Source organism: Bombus fervidus, chromosome 16, assembly GCF_041682495.2.
Source record: "Bombus fervidus isolate BK054 chromosome 16, iyBomFerv1, whole genome shotgun sequence".
Taxonomy (NCBI): Eukaryota; Metazoa; Arthropoda; class Insecta; order Hymenoptera; family Apidae; genus Bombus; species Bombus fervidus.
In genome coordinates this window covers 2128385-2147356 of record NC_091532.1, presented here as the reverse complement: position 1 = coordinate 2147356, position 18972 = coordinate 2128385, and the positions used below count along the sequence as shown (strand labels likewise).

The 18972-nt window shown below is 41.3% G+C and overlaps 4 protein-coding genes across 6 annotated transcripts in view; all 4 read right to left on the bottom strand.

The window, feature by feature from the left end:
- The window catches only part of Vg (transcription factor vestigial), a 79967-nt gene extending 75032 nt beyond the window's left edge, over nucleotides 1–4935 (bottom strand). The window contains exon 1 of one of the 2 annotated variants that reach the window (XM_072019050.1): nucleotides 3208–4935. In XM_072019050.1, coding sequence (XP_071875151.1) covers nucleotides 3208–3411 — 204 coding nt within the window. In that variant the 5' untranslated portion in view covers nucleotides 3412–4935. The remainder of the gene's footprint in view (nucleotides 1–3207) is intronic. The other variant, XM_072019049.1, reaches the window with a different exon arrangement.
- The window catches only part of Ef-1a-f1 (translation elongation factor eEF-1 alpha chain), a 236339-nt gene that overhangs the window by 198539 nt on the left and 18828 nt on the right, over nucleotides 1–18972 (bottom strand). The window lies entirely within an intron of this gene.
- Nucleotides 1–18972, bottom strand: part of Ada2a (Transcriptional adapter 2A) — a 330348-nt gene that overhangs the window by 294279 nt on the left and 17097 nt on the right. The window lies entirely within an intron of this gene.
- Nucleotides 9423–18972, bottom strand: part of Barc (RRM1_TatSF1_like and RRM2_TatSF1_like domain-containing protein barc) — a 58330-nt gene continuing 48780 nt past the window's right edge. For both annotated transcript variants that reach the window (XM_072019805.1, XM_072019804.1), the window contains exons 5-7: nucleotides 13384–13570; nucleotides 10981–11117; nucleotides 9423–9944 (exon numbers count right to left, since the gene is read on the bottom strand). In XM_072019805.1, the coding sequence (XP_071875906.1) occupies nucleotides 9623–9944; nucleotides 10981–11117; nucleotides 13384–13570 (646 nt within the window). In that variant the 3' untranslated portion in view covers nucleotides 9423–9622. The remainder of the gene's footprint in view (nucleotides 9945–10980; nucleotides 11118–13383; nucleotides 13571–18972) is intronic.

Here is an 18972-nt window from a genome sequence, read left to right as displayed (position 1 = left end):
TCGATGGAAGCTATTTCAGAGAATTCGCTGACGAAACAGTTGCTCTTTCATCTTCCCCCTCCCCTTCCTCTCTACTCAATTAAAAATTCAACTTGGAAAATATTGGGAAACAGAAGCAGAGAGATTTGAATCTGAAAAGCTTTTTAACGAATTTACATCTCGTTGCTTCTTAAAAAGCAAATTTCTAGAGCAGAAGCAATTTATTATCTTCGTTATTTTCAATAAAAAAAAAAAAATATTTTTTAGCATTTCTGTGAAATACAAGACGAGGAAGAAGAGGAAGAAGATGACGAGGGAGTAAACGAGAATATGAGCAGAGTATGTGGGAAGCGAAGAAGAAGGAAAAGAAGCGACGAGGAAGAGTCGAGATAGATAGAGCGAATAGAATAACGAGAAAAACAGTATTCGACGTGGCATGGTGTACGGATGAGTTCATGGGAGGGCAAGAAGCACGGCTGACCTCCGAGCAGACATATTAAAATGATGCAGCGAAAGATCCCTGGAATGAAACTCGCAGAAACTCTCGTTCCGTCCCTTGTCTGCAAAACTATTTCAGGACGCGCGGCTAAAAGCGGGAATTCGCCGACTTTGTGTAAAGTAAAACACCTCGGCAGCTGCTTGGATTGTTTACAAACATGTTATTGTATAATGGGATCGCTTTTGCCGAACCTCTAACCGATGAGAGAGCAAACCCGAGAATCTTCTAACTCAAGACAATTCTAGATTCCATTTCGCTTCGAAATGCTCGCTTCGAAACTTTCGGACGATGAGAAATTTTGTAGCCTAACTATCTGTCGATTGCCACGGAATAATAATAATTAGAGAATAATTAAATTTGATTCGTATCGATTGCATACGTGCTTGTATACAAATTTTCAAATGAAATTATCGGTGACAAAAAAAAAAAAAGTACGTCGGATATTTTCTGGTTAAATGGATGAAAGATTATTTACAATGAATTTGATAATACGAAGGTGTATTTTAATTTTGCTACACAACGTTTGTAATGCTATTTCACAAACGATAATAATGGCAGACGACGGATCACTCGACGGAGGCCAAGCACGTCACAACGGTATTTCTATTAAAACACAATGTAGCGGTGAATGCGAAGTATGCAGAAAATAATTCAAAGTTCACGGAGATTCATAATCACGGTTTAGAAACGCTCGCCGAAAGCAAATGCTATGGATATCTTTATATCAGTTTCAAATACAAAATAATTTTAATTAGATCTTTAGCTTGCGACCAATAATTTATCGTCGTTTCGATGCTTTTTATTCTCTTCGAGTTTCAATCGTATATTTAACTTTTATTTCGCGTTTAAGTAACTACTCTAATTTTTTTAAATCGTACATGTTCGAGTAAACGATCCGCGAAGTACGCGGATTAGATATAATCAGAATGCTCTTTCACATTTCGATATGCACAGCGAAATTGAAATAAATAAACGACGATATCACACTCGTAAAATTTGTCATAATGTCATGACGAATACGCAACTGTCGAACGATCGAGACTACGCTCTCGATATTTTCAACGTCCACGACTCGACGGACAAACCTTTTTCAAAGAAAGTTTCGCATCACCCCGTGCGTTTACCTACCTGTCGATTCGAGGCACTTGCGCCAACGGGACAAACTAGTTCCTCCAGTTTCGAAACGAACTCCGCTAATTCGAATCCAGTACCGGCACGGCGCGTGTACAGCGCTTAGGGCGGTTGAAATATCGTAACAAATGCTGGCGGGGTGTCATAATCCGTAACGGAGACCTGTCCAACAAGATTTCAACGCTCGCGATATCCACGATCACCCGCGATATTAACTGCAGAAGGAACTGTAGCGTTAACGTGGAAATTATAACGATCGACTAACACGAAATTCGATATCTTCCGTGTAAAATACACGATCGATTAAACAAAACGGTTTACACGCGATCTGTCTATATCGATATTTCACGCTTTATGCTTCCTGTATATTTTTTACGACGAACAATCAACCATTGGTGTGTTCGGATAAATTTTTGCAACGTCCGTTAAGACTTTTGTTTAAAATACGCGCGATCGTCAGAGGAAAGGGAAGATTTAGAGCTTAGCTGTCGTTTATACAGATCATCGCGAGCTTGTCATTACGTAATTTATATAAACATCGAATATTATTTTCAACGATGACGTCGTATTATTACGCGATCATTTGCTATCTTAAGAATTTGATATAGAGTTTGATACGCCGATTGCAACATTTAGTAGGAATAAATAAATCTTTTCGTTAGCAAATCGGCCAGTCATTAATATGGTGTTACGATCCAACGTGTTGGTTGATGTTGTCAGCATTGAAAATCGAAAACTCGCGTCTATCGACTACAAGAGCGCGATACACGCGTCGTCTAAAGACAACGACAACACCGTAGAGGGAACAAAATTCGACGAACCTCGGCCGCAAAAAGACTACACCGTCGATAAAATAAAAATCACGCGGATGAAAGAGAAGACCCGTAAGAATATTACGCAATCCGTATCTCTGCAAGTTACGCTATTACGGAGGGAAGGAATTGGAAATCGGACGTCGGACGACGAGTCGGTCGGTCGGCGCTGGTGGCTGTCGTGGTCCTTTTTAGAGGCGGGACGCGTTCAAACGCGCGACCAGCTTGTAATCTCGAGACGAGACAAGCCGCGCGATACACGTCCCGCATGACAGCACGTACTCTTATGAATAATGTGTTAGGAACGGGATACCGACGAGCCGTTGACGTCTAAATTTTCGACGACTCCGACGACGTGTAACGAGCCACGAAACGTCGCTCGTCAAACACAAACAGCAATCGTTTCTTCGTTTCTTTTCAAACACGACCCACGGTCGTATCTTTCTACTTGTTTCGCTTTTTGTTTCGTCGTTTGGACAGTCGATACGTGGAATACGCTGATATTACTCGGAAAGAGGTTTCTTTGTTTCGCGTACGCTGCTTTGTTGCGCAAAAAAAAGTTATCCAAACGAGCGAGTACTCGTTTTCCAACGCTTTAAATAAAATTTAGCAAAACGAACGCGTAAACGAGCGTTGTTCCGCCGTTTGGCGATTGCTCGCCGATTCGAAAGTCGAGTAACAACACGGATCAACCGTTGCTCTTCTTATTCGTTAACTTACTCTTATCAACGACCGGACGTAAAGAAAAACAAGAAGAAGAAAGACGAATAAAATAACGTCACTCACCCTGTCGTACTGGTGCGTCGCCGTAGCCGCGGAAAACGATTGAAAAGACGCCGACCTGGTAGGGCTGTCGTGGGCCGCATGCGGATTCGCATGGGGATGGGTGTGCGGGGCCGTATGAGGGTGAGTCGGGTGCGGCGGCGGCGGCGGCGGTGGCCTCTGGTAGAGGTAAGGATAATATTGATACATCACCTCGGAACAGCTCATCACCCCGCCCGGGCCCGGCACCCCAGAGCCGGCCTGCCGACGTGCGTACCCGAACGTCGCACCACCCGTTCGTACACTATCTTTTGTTTCCACTTCGTCCACTCTCCTCCACTCCTGCTCTCTTCTTCGACTCGCTGTACCCTGGTCGTCCGATTGCCAGACGATCGTTCGACTCGTTCGATCAATTATTACGGAAATATGTAGCAACCGTTCGAAAGTGTCAGGCGGATCCACGCATCTTCACGTTACACGTTTCGTCAACGAACGACGAGTTTTGTTTTCGAAATTTCTGCCTACGTTGTGCCTCGACGTGGACGATAGAGAGACCAAGGGTTCGTCTATCGTGGCAGCGGTTGTTGCATCGACACTGGCATGCTCGCAGAAGCGTCGAAAGTTAAACGACGAGATTGTTTTGGTGAATGGAAAGGATGTATTGCTCGGTATAGAAGAAAAATACAATGGTGTGGCGTTGACTTTTTTTTTTACGAGAGAAGCGATCTTGATGGTTGTCAACACGGTATTTTCGACGCACTAGCGGTCACTGTGATCGTTTAGAAAACAACGATCCGACTATTTTTCACTGCGAGTCACGTTTAACACTGGACGTATTTCGATGTTCTGTAATAACAACGGTGGTGGTGGTGGTGGTGGTGGTGATGTTGGTGGTGGTACTAGTAGCAGATGTATGTGTGTGCGTGTGTGTGTAACGACACGAAGCGCGGCCGAATTGGAAGGTAAAAATGTTTGTTTCGTAGCGAGTCCTTCGAATCCACGTGTCGTTCTCTCGAACGAGAAATCAACGATACGCCTCGACTTTTGTTATTACCGTATCCCTTCTTCCAGCGACCGAATACGTTCACGACGTAAACGTTTCCTTCGTCGTGCAAATCTCCTCGACGATCAATCCAAATACCTTTGAAATTCTTCTCTTTTCAACGGTAATCGATCGATAACGATCCAAAAATTAAATCACGAAACCGCAGCTACAAATTTCAACGAGATCCGTTCGAAAGTACTCCAAACACCTGTTCTCCGTCGAAACTATCTCAAAATTTATGTTCGATCCAATCGTAATCCCGTGGCGTAACGTCAAACTGTCGTTCGTCGGCACTCGAATCACCGTAAACGTTGAAACGCGCGCATCAAGCGGAAGGTAGGTTGGATGCGTGGACAGAGGAAAAGATTTCGATTATCTCGGCACGAAACACCTGGCTGCAAGGAGCTACCCTCGCGACGAAGAGAGACGTAACCGGACCGTATCGTAGCTGGTGATGTGTCTCTGATGGGCGAACACAGACTGAACCCCCCGGCGTCGTGTCACCCTCACCGTAGACCGGTCGGCCGTCTTTTTCCAACTGGTCGCGCCGCGGCGCTCCGTCTTTTTCGCTTGCCGCGTGTTCTCTCCTTCCTGGCGAGGGTCAGGACCTGGCCTCCCTCTTTCGTTCACCCCGACAGAGGGGCTAACGGCAAAGGAAACGCCTCCTGGTAGTTCCACGGCCGGCCAATCACCATGCGGGAACGCCACGTCCAATGAGGCAACGGTTGCCACTCCTACGCCTGGTCGTCTCTGTATTGATCCCACAATGAACCCGACTGCTGTCGCGGTATTAAGAAGTTCCTACTCGGGTTAAACCATCCCCCTCCTCCTCCACCGCCACCTCCAACGCCTCTTTCTCTTCCTTCGGCTCGTCGGAGACCTCGCTCTCCCTCTCCTCTTGGCTCTGCCTCGACCAGAGCTACTACCTACATACCGTGTCTCTTTTCATCTCACCTTTACCTTCTTCTTTTCGTCTCGCTTCACCCCTTGTCCGTGCCTGTCTTTCTCTGTCTGTCGTCGGTTGCCCGCCTGCTCCGTCTGCCCGTTTGTCTGCCTCTGTTGCGTCCGTAGGTAGCTCGGTTCGCCACCCTTTCGCCGCTTCCAACCCCAAACCCGCACGGGCTCAGCCAGCCCGTGCGCATAATGAGTCTTAATTAACAGTTTCGCGGTGTTTTGGGAAGCTTAATTTGCCCAGCCGAGCCTCCAAGAAGAGACGAACTACCGACCTCCTCCGCTTCAGAATTTTCTCGCGCCCAGTTGCTCCGACCAACTTCGCAAGCTGATGGAAAACCACGCTTCGACTTCTTCTGCCGACTAAGGAGATCGATGATCGGATCGAGACGAGTCGATAGATTCGACGGATGTTTCGAAGGAGATTGGACACAGGTGTGCTGGTTTTCGCGAATTTCAGCTGCCATGGGAGTCGAGGTTTCTGGAATAGAAAGAGGATCGGTTAGATTCGCGTTTGTCGAAAACATGATTCGTTCGAGTCGCGGCGACGGTGATAAGTCGTGTCGCGAAGGGTCGACGAATGCTCGAAACGATTAATAATTTAATCGTAGTGAGATGTAACAATGACGACGTGCCAACAATATCGTCAAGCTCTGAAAAAGCTGATCGAAAGAGAATTTCAACACAAGTATATATCTAACGAGTTCAAAACTGATACAGCGATCTCGAATCGCTCGAGTTCCAGTGTAATACCTAAAAAGGAGATATTTCAGAAATTTTCGTGCCAACTCCACTTAACTTCTCTCCACTTGTTAACGCGTTAACGCAACGTCGAGTTGCACTTCCTCGTCAACGCAATATCCACTCGAAAGTCTCGTACAGTACCAAGTGCACCATACGTCCCGTATATAACACACGATCCTGCAGTATCATAAATCCGATTAACGACAATGTTCCGTCGATCATCGCTCGAAGGCGACACGAGCAAACAGTGTCGGTGTATCGACACTTGACCGTGGTGAATCGCCTCGTATCCGCCGCCTAATCTGCCGTGTAACGCGGCAGGTCCGTGCAGAACACCCCATAGCCAGTTCCAAATCCAATAACCCTCGACAAGTGTGACACGACGTGCGTCCTCTTTTACTATTTTCTCTTCTACCGTCTCTCTCTCTCTCTCTCTCTCTCTCTCTCTCTCTCTCTTCCTCTCTATGCTCTCTTATTCCTATGCCGGTTGGACGATCAAACGTTTCCTCGCGGGGTAGTCATCCTGCACGTGGCCACTCGAACAATGCATCAGCCGCACCCCGCTGCTAATAGACGGGCATTAAATTCGTCGGTGATATTGCCACATGGGGGTTTTGCCTTCCCTTTCGAGTCGCTCTCAATAGGACGAGACGTCTGAAATATGCTTGCTCTTGTCCAGAGGGATGCACGCACCCGGACCGACCATAGACAATGTTATGTGCGAGAGGAAGGTGTAGAAAGAACGGTGATCTTAGGGAAGCGTAGGGGTGTACCTATGCTTTTTAAGGTTGGACATTTGAGAGGGGAAAGAGAACGTGGAAGTTTGGGGTAAACGTCGGTGAGCGATGGACGTTGTAATAATCGGGGTGGTTATCGAACGAGGTATTGTTTAAAATTGGGTAGGATAAGTGGGTTTTTGGTAGACACCTTTGGCAGCCACGGTATATCGGAGCGGCGGAGAATGTGTTAAATGTACAAGGCTGAATATATATATTTTTATAATAAACGAATATATTCGCATCGTGTCGAATATGCGTTATGTCTTTTGCAAGTGTATTTTCGGAAATGTATTTTACTTTTGGTTTAGTAAGATTATTATTCGGTAAAAGCGAGTACCATACTTACATTTGTGGTGGACGGTGAGACGTGTTGTTGGTTAAATTAATTGTTGAGGTTATTAGATGTACGCGAACAAAGGAACGCGTGGATAAATTGTAAGTTAGAAAATATATTTTAAATACCGAAGTGTAAATATAAATCGGAATATAATCGAGCTATGACTGAAAACCTTGAAGCCAACGTTGATTGTGTACTGTTTATGGTCTACCTTCGACCCAGTCTTTTATCTATACGCTGTCGATGGCTTCGGTGCTTGAGAAAACTAAAACACCAGATGTAGAGTTTTCTTAGAAGTGGGGACCACTTCGACGTTAATAACGAGACGAGTTAATTTAATTAACTATATTTACAGATATTTTAAAACGTAGAATACAAAGTTAATCGCAAGCGTTGCTCGCTCGATGATACTCGTTGTAAGATTGCGCGATACTGCGATACCGATACTAATTATGCCGATTCGCTCGATTGACTGACTTCTGGAAAACTTGGTCGTCTATTTATACTGATCGAGGGCAGGTACCGGAAGGTTTGAACTTGTCGCCGGTTGTAGGTCGCACGTAGCAGCGAAATTGCTTCGTCCTGAGTTTGTTTATTACATTATGTTCGTCGTACAGTGTTAATCCTCTGTGGCAAAACAACTATGTGAGGCACCTTCGTATCGAAACGTTCCAAGACGCATATGCCGCTACACGTTGTATCAACGATTCGAGGATATAAAATTGTTTGTTGCGCGTCTGAGAATAAATCGTGCGATAGCTTGAAATTTGTATTTAACAGCGAAGACATCGAATGATCAGAGTCCGGTTAAAAACATGAAAAATTCCGTGAATCCGAGAAACTAAAGATCTGCTCCATTAGCGCTTCGATTATTTTAATCTGAACTGAAATAATGCAATTAAGTGGAGATCATGCTCTATGCTGTGAAGTATAATTTGCTAATGAAAAAGACACAAGTAGTTTTTGTTAACGAGCATCCAATGTAACGATACAACAACCAGGTTAAATTGTTACGGATTCAACGCACGAACGCGGCATAACTGTGCCGTAGGGATTAAACTTGAAATGCACTTATGTAGCCATTGTGTTAAATATGGATCTTTGAAGTGGTTGTTGCATACCTGTTGTGCAATCTTCTTCGATGTGGAAATCTGTAGCATTTCTGACGCTTCGAGCGCAAACGTCGCCTTCTATTAGCTGACACTGATACAGTACTTGAGAAATAATTTCACAATAACCACGGTATTGATTCGCGAATAAATTGTTTCTTTTAAATAGCAAAAAATTCCCTCGAGAGAGAAAAAAACGCCACGTATCCAGGAACTGTAAGAACCGTAAGAGAAACATCGATAAACGATTTGTCCATTTTTCTATTTCGAATCTTCATTGTCATTAAAAAACAAAATCTAAAATTCCAAATCAAAATTAAAATAAATAAATAATCAAAATAGAAATCTTTCTTCGATCATCCTTGCGTAGTCCTTCCTCCTCCTCCTTCTTCTTTCCTTCAAGTACTCGATGACATCAACATAATAAAATTAATCGATCAACACGTAACGTTAAAACGTTAAAATTCCATTCCTTCGTAGATCAAGCAACTCGAATCAAATAAAATTATACAAACGCGAGAACAATCACCCGATAGTGATAATCTATCTATACAATTCTGGATGAAACAATAGATCGTTCCTAGATTAAGTTTGTCGGAAGAGCCGAGACGAAGCGGCAGAAGCAGATCCGCGTGGTGTTCAGGGCGGACAAGAGCAAAAGCATGTAAACGAGAGTAAGAAGGAAGCAAGAAATAAGTGGAAGAGAGAGGGTAGATCTCCTGGAATCCCCTAATTTGCTATTTCGGCATTCCGACCGATCCGTGTGCTCAGCTGGTTCGTGGGACCTCGGCCGTGAGAGGCTGTTGCTGATCTATCAAAAAACGCGATTCCGTCGGCTCTTCTTCTGTCGCTGAACCGCGAAGCGGCGGCGGAACCCAGCTTCGTGTTCGTCGATGGGAACCAACCGGTTCGAATCTATCACGAAAACCTTTCAAAAGGATGGAATTTCTCGTTGATATCGCAACAGATCGCCATACCGATCGGATTAAACGCACTTACGATCGATCCCTGTTTTGACAAACGAAAACGTAATATGGAAAAATACATAAAGTACTTGTTACAGTATCTGGCGGATGAAACAAGTTTCCCATTAGATCCTACTTCTGTAATTATAGATAAGCGTTTATAAAAATATAAATTTACACCAACATCCACGGTCGAACGATTCGTTAAGAAAACCTGTACAATTTAAATTCGTCGAGCTACGTCAACCTATTGAAAAATCAGAAGGAGAATTAATAGTTACAAAGGTGAGGAATTAACGAATCATAAAATACAGGGAAAATTACTCTTTATTTCGTCTGATTTGAATAACCGGAACATGACTGTGCATCTATATTATACAACAGTACTTGGATATTCAACAATGAGGTACGAGTTACCTTCTAATACTCTTTAATCACGATCGTCAACCTCTCGATTGTTCTCGTTTCAAGAATTTATTCATTGATCTGCCGCTGGAATTTTCCTTATTTTATGCATTATTTTTAAGTGATTCCTCTAAATGCTCTAAATCCCCGGAACTCGCAGATATTTCAGTTTCTCTGGTAGTTTCCAATATCTTTGAACGTTCCGTAACATTCGTCTGTTGCTCCGTTTCCGTTTCTTCAGAATCCTTTATCGTCGTTTCAGACGATTCCGCTTTCTCAGCAACCACGGACGACCTTTCCTCTCCTTTCTGCTCCTTTCTATTCTCATTGTCCGCGGCTTCCTGTCGTTTCTCTGCCTCGCCATCCTCCAAATACTTATCCCATTTGGCGATTCTAGCTTCCACTTCCGCGTCGGTTTCCGTAACCCTAAAAAGAAGAAGATGGAAATCGATTTGACGAGCGCGCCGTCATCGTCCGCCGTACTCCGCGATGCTTCATCGTTCTGCGTGTTTTATTATTACGCTATTGGGAAATTAGTAGGATAAGGAAGATAAAAGCGGTTATCGGTTAGCTGAAATTTCGATAATTAGGAATGACAGAGATACATTAGTAAAAAAATAAAAATTGGCCATATGTCAGGTTAATGGGTTATCGTTAGATAAGCTTTGGAAGAAATAAAATTATCAGCTGACTTGGACGATCAAACGAACAAATAATACTGAAAATATATTTTGTAGTGAAACTAGCTGCAATAAATGTACACAATATTAAACAAATTGTATAAAAATCGAAAGAGACGCTTTGCACCAAAGTCGGCAATGTCGAATCCTGTATATGATAACAGAATGTAAAAATAATATTGCAAATATTTATGACGCGTTAGAGAAATAATAACAATAAAAATGCATACATTTTGTAATTGCTGTAAAATTGGTCATTCAGAAAAGAAATAAATATAATTTTATACAAGTTTTCCTGTGTAGCTTACAACGTTATCGATCAAGCCACAGTAAGATCGCAGTATTATCCGTAATTGATATCAAAAATGTCGCTCGTTTGAGATGTAATTATGAAACCCTGGGTAAACTACAGAATAGAATCTAGAATATTTCACAATTTCGATTAAAATATGGTATTCTATAATACTTATTCGTGTTTATAGAAACTGTGCGACTAAAGGCACGACGAGGATGATAATTCTAAGAAAAAAGTTACCGTGCCTTTAATCCTCTTTAATTTTAATATAATAATATTTTTAAATAACTCCAAAATAAACTTTCGTATTCTTTACAGAATTCGCGTCGATAAATCAGACTCGAGGAGTAAAGAAGAAGCGGCTTCAGAAGCAGAACGTAAGCGGATTGGGAATCTCGATGGACGGTTAACTATCGACTAAGCCCGACTTAGCTGTGGCAGGTCGGTAAAACCGACAGCAGAGAGGAGAAGCAACGGGTAAACTTACTTGTATTTTGTCTTGCCATCCCAGATTTCTGCCGATATTTTCCTCTGACTGAACCACCGACCGTTCAATAATTGAACACAAGCCTGTGCTTCTGCTGGTTCTCGAAACGTTACCTGGGCAACACCTTCTGGATGTCTCTGTAAAGAGCAAAAAGATTGCGTTCAAACTTCTGAACTTTTCCTTCTACCAAAATTAAATAAATGTCAAACTGAAATTAAATATCGAATGGTAAGTGTTCGAATACGTTCACAAGCCACTATGTGTAAGTAATAGAAGAAACCAATGATCGTTATATCTTTCTTTTTTTTTTTTTTTTTTTTCGAAATTTTATCTTCCATACGCTTCGTTCTAACAGAATTTTGCTGCGTTTGTAGTCGTAGAATTTTGTTCGTTTACTTCAACTATCTCGTTTCACTGTTGGAACTTAACTGAAATCGACAAAATGCACGCTATAATTAAACAATGGCCTAGTTAGTTAAACCAAGATATACGCTTTCCATTCGCATCACACACGCTTTTGTACCAAGATGAATCCCTGTCTTCCCCTTTTACGACTCGAGGCTGGCCTCGCGTCGCCCACAGTCCCTCACAATACTTTTCTCGTCTCGGACTTAAACCACAATTTATGAGCCTTCGGTTTGAACATTAATTTTACTGTCTGACCCCATGCGCGACATGACATTCTTTGTTCTTTTCTTACGTTGTACCTCGTTAGATCAATCGGCACACTCTTCGTTTTACCCATTAGCCTTCGTTACAGATACACGATAAACATATGTACGTTCGGATTTGTAGCTGAAAAATTGTATGCGCGTACGCTCGATAATTACTTTATATATTATACAAAGTATAAATTTAGAATAAATCGTTCGATCGCGCAGAATTCGCTAAGAAGAAAAGAAAAAAGAAAGAAGAAAAAAAAAAGGATGGTCTAAAAAAGCTTTTGCCAGAAACTCACGACCAATCACACGTTTTCCACGCCGGGATGAAAAAATATGGAAAAAGAGCAAGAAAAAGGAAGCACGGAGCAAAGACGACCACCTTGACAAAAAAAAGGGACTAACCGGAAATTACGCTGGAACGATATTGCCCGAATGGACGAGAAGTCGGTGAACGCCATAAAATGCATCGTCTGTTCATAAATTCGGTCTCAAGGATCGACTCCTTCTTTTTTCTCGTATCTTTCGTTTTTTCATCGAGCAACTTTTTACCGTGTTACGCGCGGTTCGAAAGCGGCCTGGAAAATACGGGCAGCGACGATCACGGGTAAATTGGCTGCCACGAAATTTCCTTTCACGCGCCGCTTTTGATCTCGAACACGCGTTTCTCGCACGCTCCGACGCGACGTTTGGTACGGTGTAACCGGTCCTATGGCAGACGATGGAATTCACTTTGACATTGAATGGATTCACGGTTGAGACGCGCCGACTGGGAGTGTCTCGTTGCGAATTTATGGGGTTAGGTCATCCCTTTTCGAAGGTTTATTTGCGTCGGCCACGGAGCAGCAACTTCTTTGTTATCCCCATCTTTCTGGTGCATCTTCTAAATACCTCGTCTTGACTCGTTCTTCTCTATCTTTGCATCGCCGAGATCAATTTTTCCGCTTGTCTGTAACTGCTCCGTTCTCAATGTCCGTCGATGACTAGTCGATATTACTCGTTCGTTTAATTTAGAAGCTACGTACGTAATATTCTATACTTGATGAAATATTTATGAAATATAAACGTTGCGTGTATGTTACTCTTAATAACCGTGAGATTAGAGGGCCAGAATGGAAAGCTTATCGACGAGTCAGTGATGATCTATACGACACAGAATGCGGTACTAATTGACCTAGATTTCATATTGGACATTATATCTGTTGTATAATGAATCTATGAATTTATAAAGCATCGTTATAACAAGACTATGCGTAAGATTCGGGCTAATAAAAATGTTCTGAGAATTTGTAATTGGTATTATAGAGAAATCTTAATACGATCATTGCTCGTTCTTTGCTCTATTTATAATTTCTAAGTGACAATATAACGCTTAATATTTTATCTACTATGGTAAAATTTGGTTGAACAAATGGGAAATAAATTCTGTTTTAAAATGTTCCTAATTACTTCATTGTATCTACTTTAATTGTTAAGCGGTTAAGCTAATTATATGCCTGTTACATTACGTATTTTAAAGTAGATAATCAGCCTGTATCGCAGCTCGTTTAACAAGTACTTCGTTTGAAATAATTGTTCTAGACGTATAATACCTCGAAAGCTATTGTTACAGTAGGATTTATGATAAAAATTAATGATAATATTATAATAAGAAATTAAATCGAACGTGTATAATTTTGTTTATTCGTTAATATTCCCTTTCACTCGGGTTTTTTAATGGAAAAGAAAATACGAGATTACTTACATCGTAAATGACAACTTTTCTGACGTCGCCGCATTTTAGGCATTCGGACCTAATATCCTGTTGATACTCCAGCAGTAACGAGACTTCTTGATCAAAGTCTTCTGGAGAAAACAAGTTTTTTATAATTACCACCCTTTCGTGCTTCAGCGGTTCTCCCAATACACGTTCAGGTCTCCAGTCAAACAATCTAGGACAAAAAATTAATATCATTGACGACGCAGCATTCTACGACGATTTATACAACAATTGGAAGTTTTTTATCCATCCGATGTACTGCAGTTTTTGTCAAATTATATGACCTAATTGTGTTTTCTTTCAAACTATATCTCTTACTCTCTTACTCAAAAGGCATCCCTCCTTGTGTGATTATGCGTATTCCAACTATAGAATCGATTAAAAGATTTCACGGGACAACGTGAAAAGCTGAATTTCCATTTAAAATAAAGATATGAAATTTGAAGCGAGAAACGCGTTTGCATAAGCTTTAACGAGATAATCACATTTATATACAGAGAATATTACACGTTGTGTTGTAAAAGTGGGTAGTACGTATAGCCTTTTGTAATTTGCGAGGCGTGAACTAGACACTGCAACGAAGCCGCAGTAATTCCATGCTACACGTATAGACATCGTTCGAGTCGTTTCATTTTATGCATAGTGCGCAAGAATCTTAGATGCATCAACCGATGGAAGAACGTTTACTTAAATTACGCACGTGACGTGACTGTATCATAATGTGTACGTACTAATAGCGCTGTTTGTGTTGTTTGCGCTGTCAACGTTTATTCTGAAAAATGTCGGAAACAATGGATCGTAAAGATGAAAAAGATCGCGTAATTTCTGATTTTTCCCGGGCTTTAGTATCGATATACCTATCGATACGTGTATTTTATACGTTCAAAATAGTATTCGAAGATCACAAGCAGGTGCAATATTTTTCTCAAATCTTACACAGCTCTTTAACGCGTCGATTTTTCTAATTACAAGTGTCTCGAAGTTATTTCTACGTAGACACGAATGAACGAGTGAAAAACGATGAACAAGACGATGGTTTCGTTATTTTTTTTTTTTTTTTTTGTTTATATCATCCGTATAGATCTCGCTTTATCCTCTCGTAACTCTGCAAGGTTCGGTTAGCCAAACTAATGAGCCGTAACATTTTGCGGCCATCGTGTGTGGCAGACTCCCAACGAGTTCTAAGATTATGGCAAGTGTTAACACATTTGTTCGCCACTGCATTCCAACTGGAACGTTTAACCTTTTTTAGTAGAAGAAAACACAATTCAGCTCTCGACATGTTGCCGTCGGCTATTTATAAATTCTAAATTCGCGTCCATCGGATATTCATAGGTTTTTATCGTATTTCAAGCGCTGTGCAACTTCGTTTATCTCAACTCCATTTATTCGGACGAAATTTTAATTAATTCCTGAGTAAATGAACTGTCGATTTAATCCACTTATCTGAACCTGAATTCCTACTGTATGAACGGAAAGTCATATATAAAGCCGAGAGAATCAGAGAACTATTATACGAACTGTTTTCGCCCTTCGGATAAACAACGATCTACTGTTGACCGTTTCAATAATAAATAAATTACAATATTTATTTACAGTTACACCGAGATATGGCTACAACGGTAGAGTATACAACAGCAAAGAACGAGCCTAAGTAATATAGCGTTATCACAATATAATTTGTATCAATTGACATTTTCAGCTTCGATCGAATTGAGATTTTCAAAAATATCTTGCAACTTTTACTTACGATGATGTTCCTGCTTGTAAAAGTATCAGATTTAGAAACACTACGCGCGATTTTGCAACATTTTGCTTGACATAAAAAGTGGCAGGCAATTGTGTCAGCACCGAGAAAGCGTTTGTAACATTGTTGAAAGCGGCGATTTCACCCCAGAGAGCTTTGCAACGTTATCGAATGGTTGGAAAGCACTCTGGAAATTCTAGGAATGCCACCTACTTTACAATACTATTACAAATCTTGGTCATATTTTCGGCGAATACTCAACGCACCAACATTCCAACGGAGCTAAGAAATATGGACTTTTGGAAAACATTTTAAACGTTCCAACTATTCGTAATCTTAACTACCAATTATCAAATTATATCGTCAATAGAATCGATGACACGATGGGATACGATTTATAAACGTTTCAGCGTTATACCACGCTAGATTAATCGGCAATTACGTACAACTGCGAATTACTATACGTACATATTATATATTATATTACTATACGTAGGCTATATTATCCGGTGAGGAAGTTATGACTTATGACACCCTTGGACACAATTATATACGGACTTAATCTCCACCCCCGGGAATCAATTAAGCTAATCTGCGATTAGCTTAAATCAGATAATATTAATTAAGGTGGCGCGTTATGATTGTCGATTAGAGCTCTCGTCTGATCGAGGCATCATTAATATTTATGCCATGATTAAGCAAGTGTGAAATCGGTAGTCGATAGAGCAGATCTGCCGCTATACATCGCTACGCTCGATAAAATTCGCAAGCTGATTGAGAAGATAAATTAACCAAGTGTCACTGTGCAAGGTTTGTCGAGGTTATGCCATGCGATCAGCTTATTAAACATGGCAATGCCGGGCCGCATAAAATTATACGTATTGATAAATGGACACGCGTTAAACGCTGCACACTATGCGCTTACTACGTATGCGTAATAAATCTTTACTTCTGGATGGACATTCTTCCAACAGATTTATGGTATTAGTCTAACGACTCTCGCTATACGCGATGGTTATTTCCTCGCGTCTGTTTTGGTCGTTTTGCCGAGTCAGGAAATTTTCTATAGTAAGAGCGAATATATAAGGGCGTGTACGCGCGATTGAAAACGTGGGAATCGTTATGGAATCGAACAGGCCGATCGACGTCCAGGCTAAAAGAGAAAATCGTAGGAATAGGAAAACGAGATATTCAGTCGATTTGCGAACGCGAAAAGACCGTTAGAGCCGCGACTTCCGGCAAAGAACAGACGAGGAGGGCCTGGTTCGTTCGCAAATAACTGGTTTTCACGAAGTGCAGGCCATCGAACTCTCTTGCTCTCGTCCTTAGGCAGATACCCGTGCGCACCGATGAAGACAGCAGACGCTCGACTAACCGATGATTACGGATACCGCGTGCAGATAAGGACCCTGTTCCAGGTGTACTCGAGGATTTCAGAGCCGATACGTCTTGCCTTGGTCACCAAACCGATCAACTCGAAGCTGTTCGACTTGAAACGGCAATAGGGAACTGTGAACGGTGAGAGCAACGATTAATCGACAGACGTGGATTCAGTTTACGATCTGCCTTCCGTGCGATTGCAAAAATATCGAGAAAAGAAAATGGACAAAGAAAGTTTTTACGAATAAAGTTTACGTTTAGACGATGGTAATGAATAAACAATTTTTTTAATACAACTTGCGATAGAGAAATTGCAGAAAATAAAGGAACACGAAAAGGCAGAAAAGGAATATTCCGACCAAACATAGACCTCGTTTTGTAACCAAAAAGTAAGTCCATGATTCACGGTATATCCGTAGAAACCAAGTCGGAGAGAATGCAAAAAAGAAAAGGACGAACAAGGAAAAGAACGTGTTTCGAGCAAAATTAGATCTTACTTCCCAAGCTCGGCGCTAGTATTGGGAGAATGACTAGCGTAAGGAATGCGGGTCTGATTAGTTATTTCGTATAGACTCAACACGATCGTGAGGATAAGCACGCGTATTGGTCGAAAGTGTCAGCTACACGAACAAAATAACACAGCAACGCGTGACGGCGAACGATACGAAGCAGCGGCTCCCTTGCTCCCACCGCTTCAATTCATTTTGTCATTTTTCCAGCAACGCACAGTACCTCATTTTCATTAAAATTCCAAAGAATAGTTTCGATATTTAATTAACGATCTTTTTTACTCGTTCTTTTTGTTATCCTCCGTTTATCTTTTGCTCGCACTTTCTATGGTTCTACCGAAAATAAAATATTCCGCTTCGGAGAAACGCTTTTAAAAAATATTAACTTTCATCGTCGCAGAACTTGAAATGCTTACGTTGGAATATTCTTCTTGCACGGCTTCTAGAACGTCGTGGAATTCAAAAGTAATAAAACAGAGAAAGAGAAACCTTAACGAAGACGTAGACCCGAAGAAAATATCGTGCCGAGATAAACAGAGCGATCCTAACGTTTCTCCGCGTGTTCCACAGATAGGTTCTTGAAGTATTTCTCGAAACAGGAAATGTAACGTAACGTGGACATGCAACTCGATGGATTTACACTGAAATAAACTAATCGAATCGTTGCCCGGTAACAGTCGAAACCATTTTCTCCGCAAAGTGATGAATCATCTTGTTGAAAGTTTTCTTCTCCTTTATCTTCTGGGTTGTTTCAGTTTATTAAGTTTGTCATGAGATACCTGTTACAATTTAATCTTGAAGTTAAGATTAATAATCTTTGGAAGACACGATGTTTGTGTTGAAATAATATTCGGTGATGTTTATTAACTACAGAACCTGATGTACATAAGCGAGTGATATAATTAACAACGTATACAAGAATTGTTGATTGTTGGCCAGTTACTTAGGTAGTGACCCATGATCTCTTAAATACTTTGAACCTCACTCTCTATACAGTAATGAGTATGATCTGTGTATGTGTCCTGTTCAAATGCCTGTCTGAGAGTCTGTGTAAGAGTATTGTGCCTACGCGTGAAATATCGTTGTATTTCAACAATACTTATTTCAATTAAGAGAGGGAAACGCTATAAAAATTTATAAAAATCTTCCTCGACTAAAAAATTGTATTCTATATATTTATATGATAAATTAAAATAACTTTTGTAACGTAATTGAAACATTACATGTAATACACGGGCAAAGCCCATAGAAAATTTGTAACAAGTTTCCTTTTCAAAAGAAAATTTCGCCAACGCGTTTATCAAAGTGCTGCATACCACTTTTTGCATACATTCGTCGTGAAAAAATTGCGGTATTAGGAAAGCACGACGCACTTGAGAGAAAGCTCGTACCAATTGCGTTTGAATTCGATGTAATCTCACTTCGTGAAAAAGAAACGTGCGATCTTTATTAACATTTAGGGTGAATGCAAAATTTGCACGTTATGCCATTTTTCCTCCTATCGATGATAAAAATCAAAGCGCCCTTATATTTTCTAAACTTCCAAACTGTCCCCCGTTCTTCCGCGATAAATTCCAAAAATGAAACCTGTGTTTCGTGATACGCGTTATATTACGCTCCTCTTTCGCACCTTTAAATTTCCCATTGATGCAAGTGCGCAGCCTAACGACAAAGCTTTCGAGGCAACAACATTGCGAGCTATCAAATCCGAGGCAAATACGAATCGCTGTGTTCGTTTCCCAAGAGAATTCTACAACGCCTCAAAAATTGTCAAAAATTGCAAAAGGCGAGATCTTGTAAGAAACTCGGCAAGTAGATTCATTTGCCTCGCGAACATCCGGAAGACGCTCGTCGATCGCCGAGAAGAAAAAGACAAAAGAAAGGTATACGGTGCATCGTGATGCAGCATCGCATATGTCTGGTCCGCGAGATGAGAAG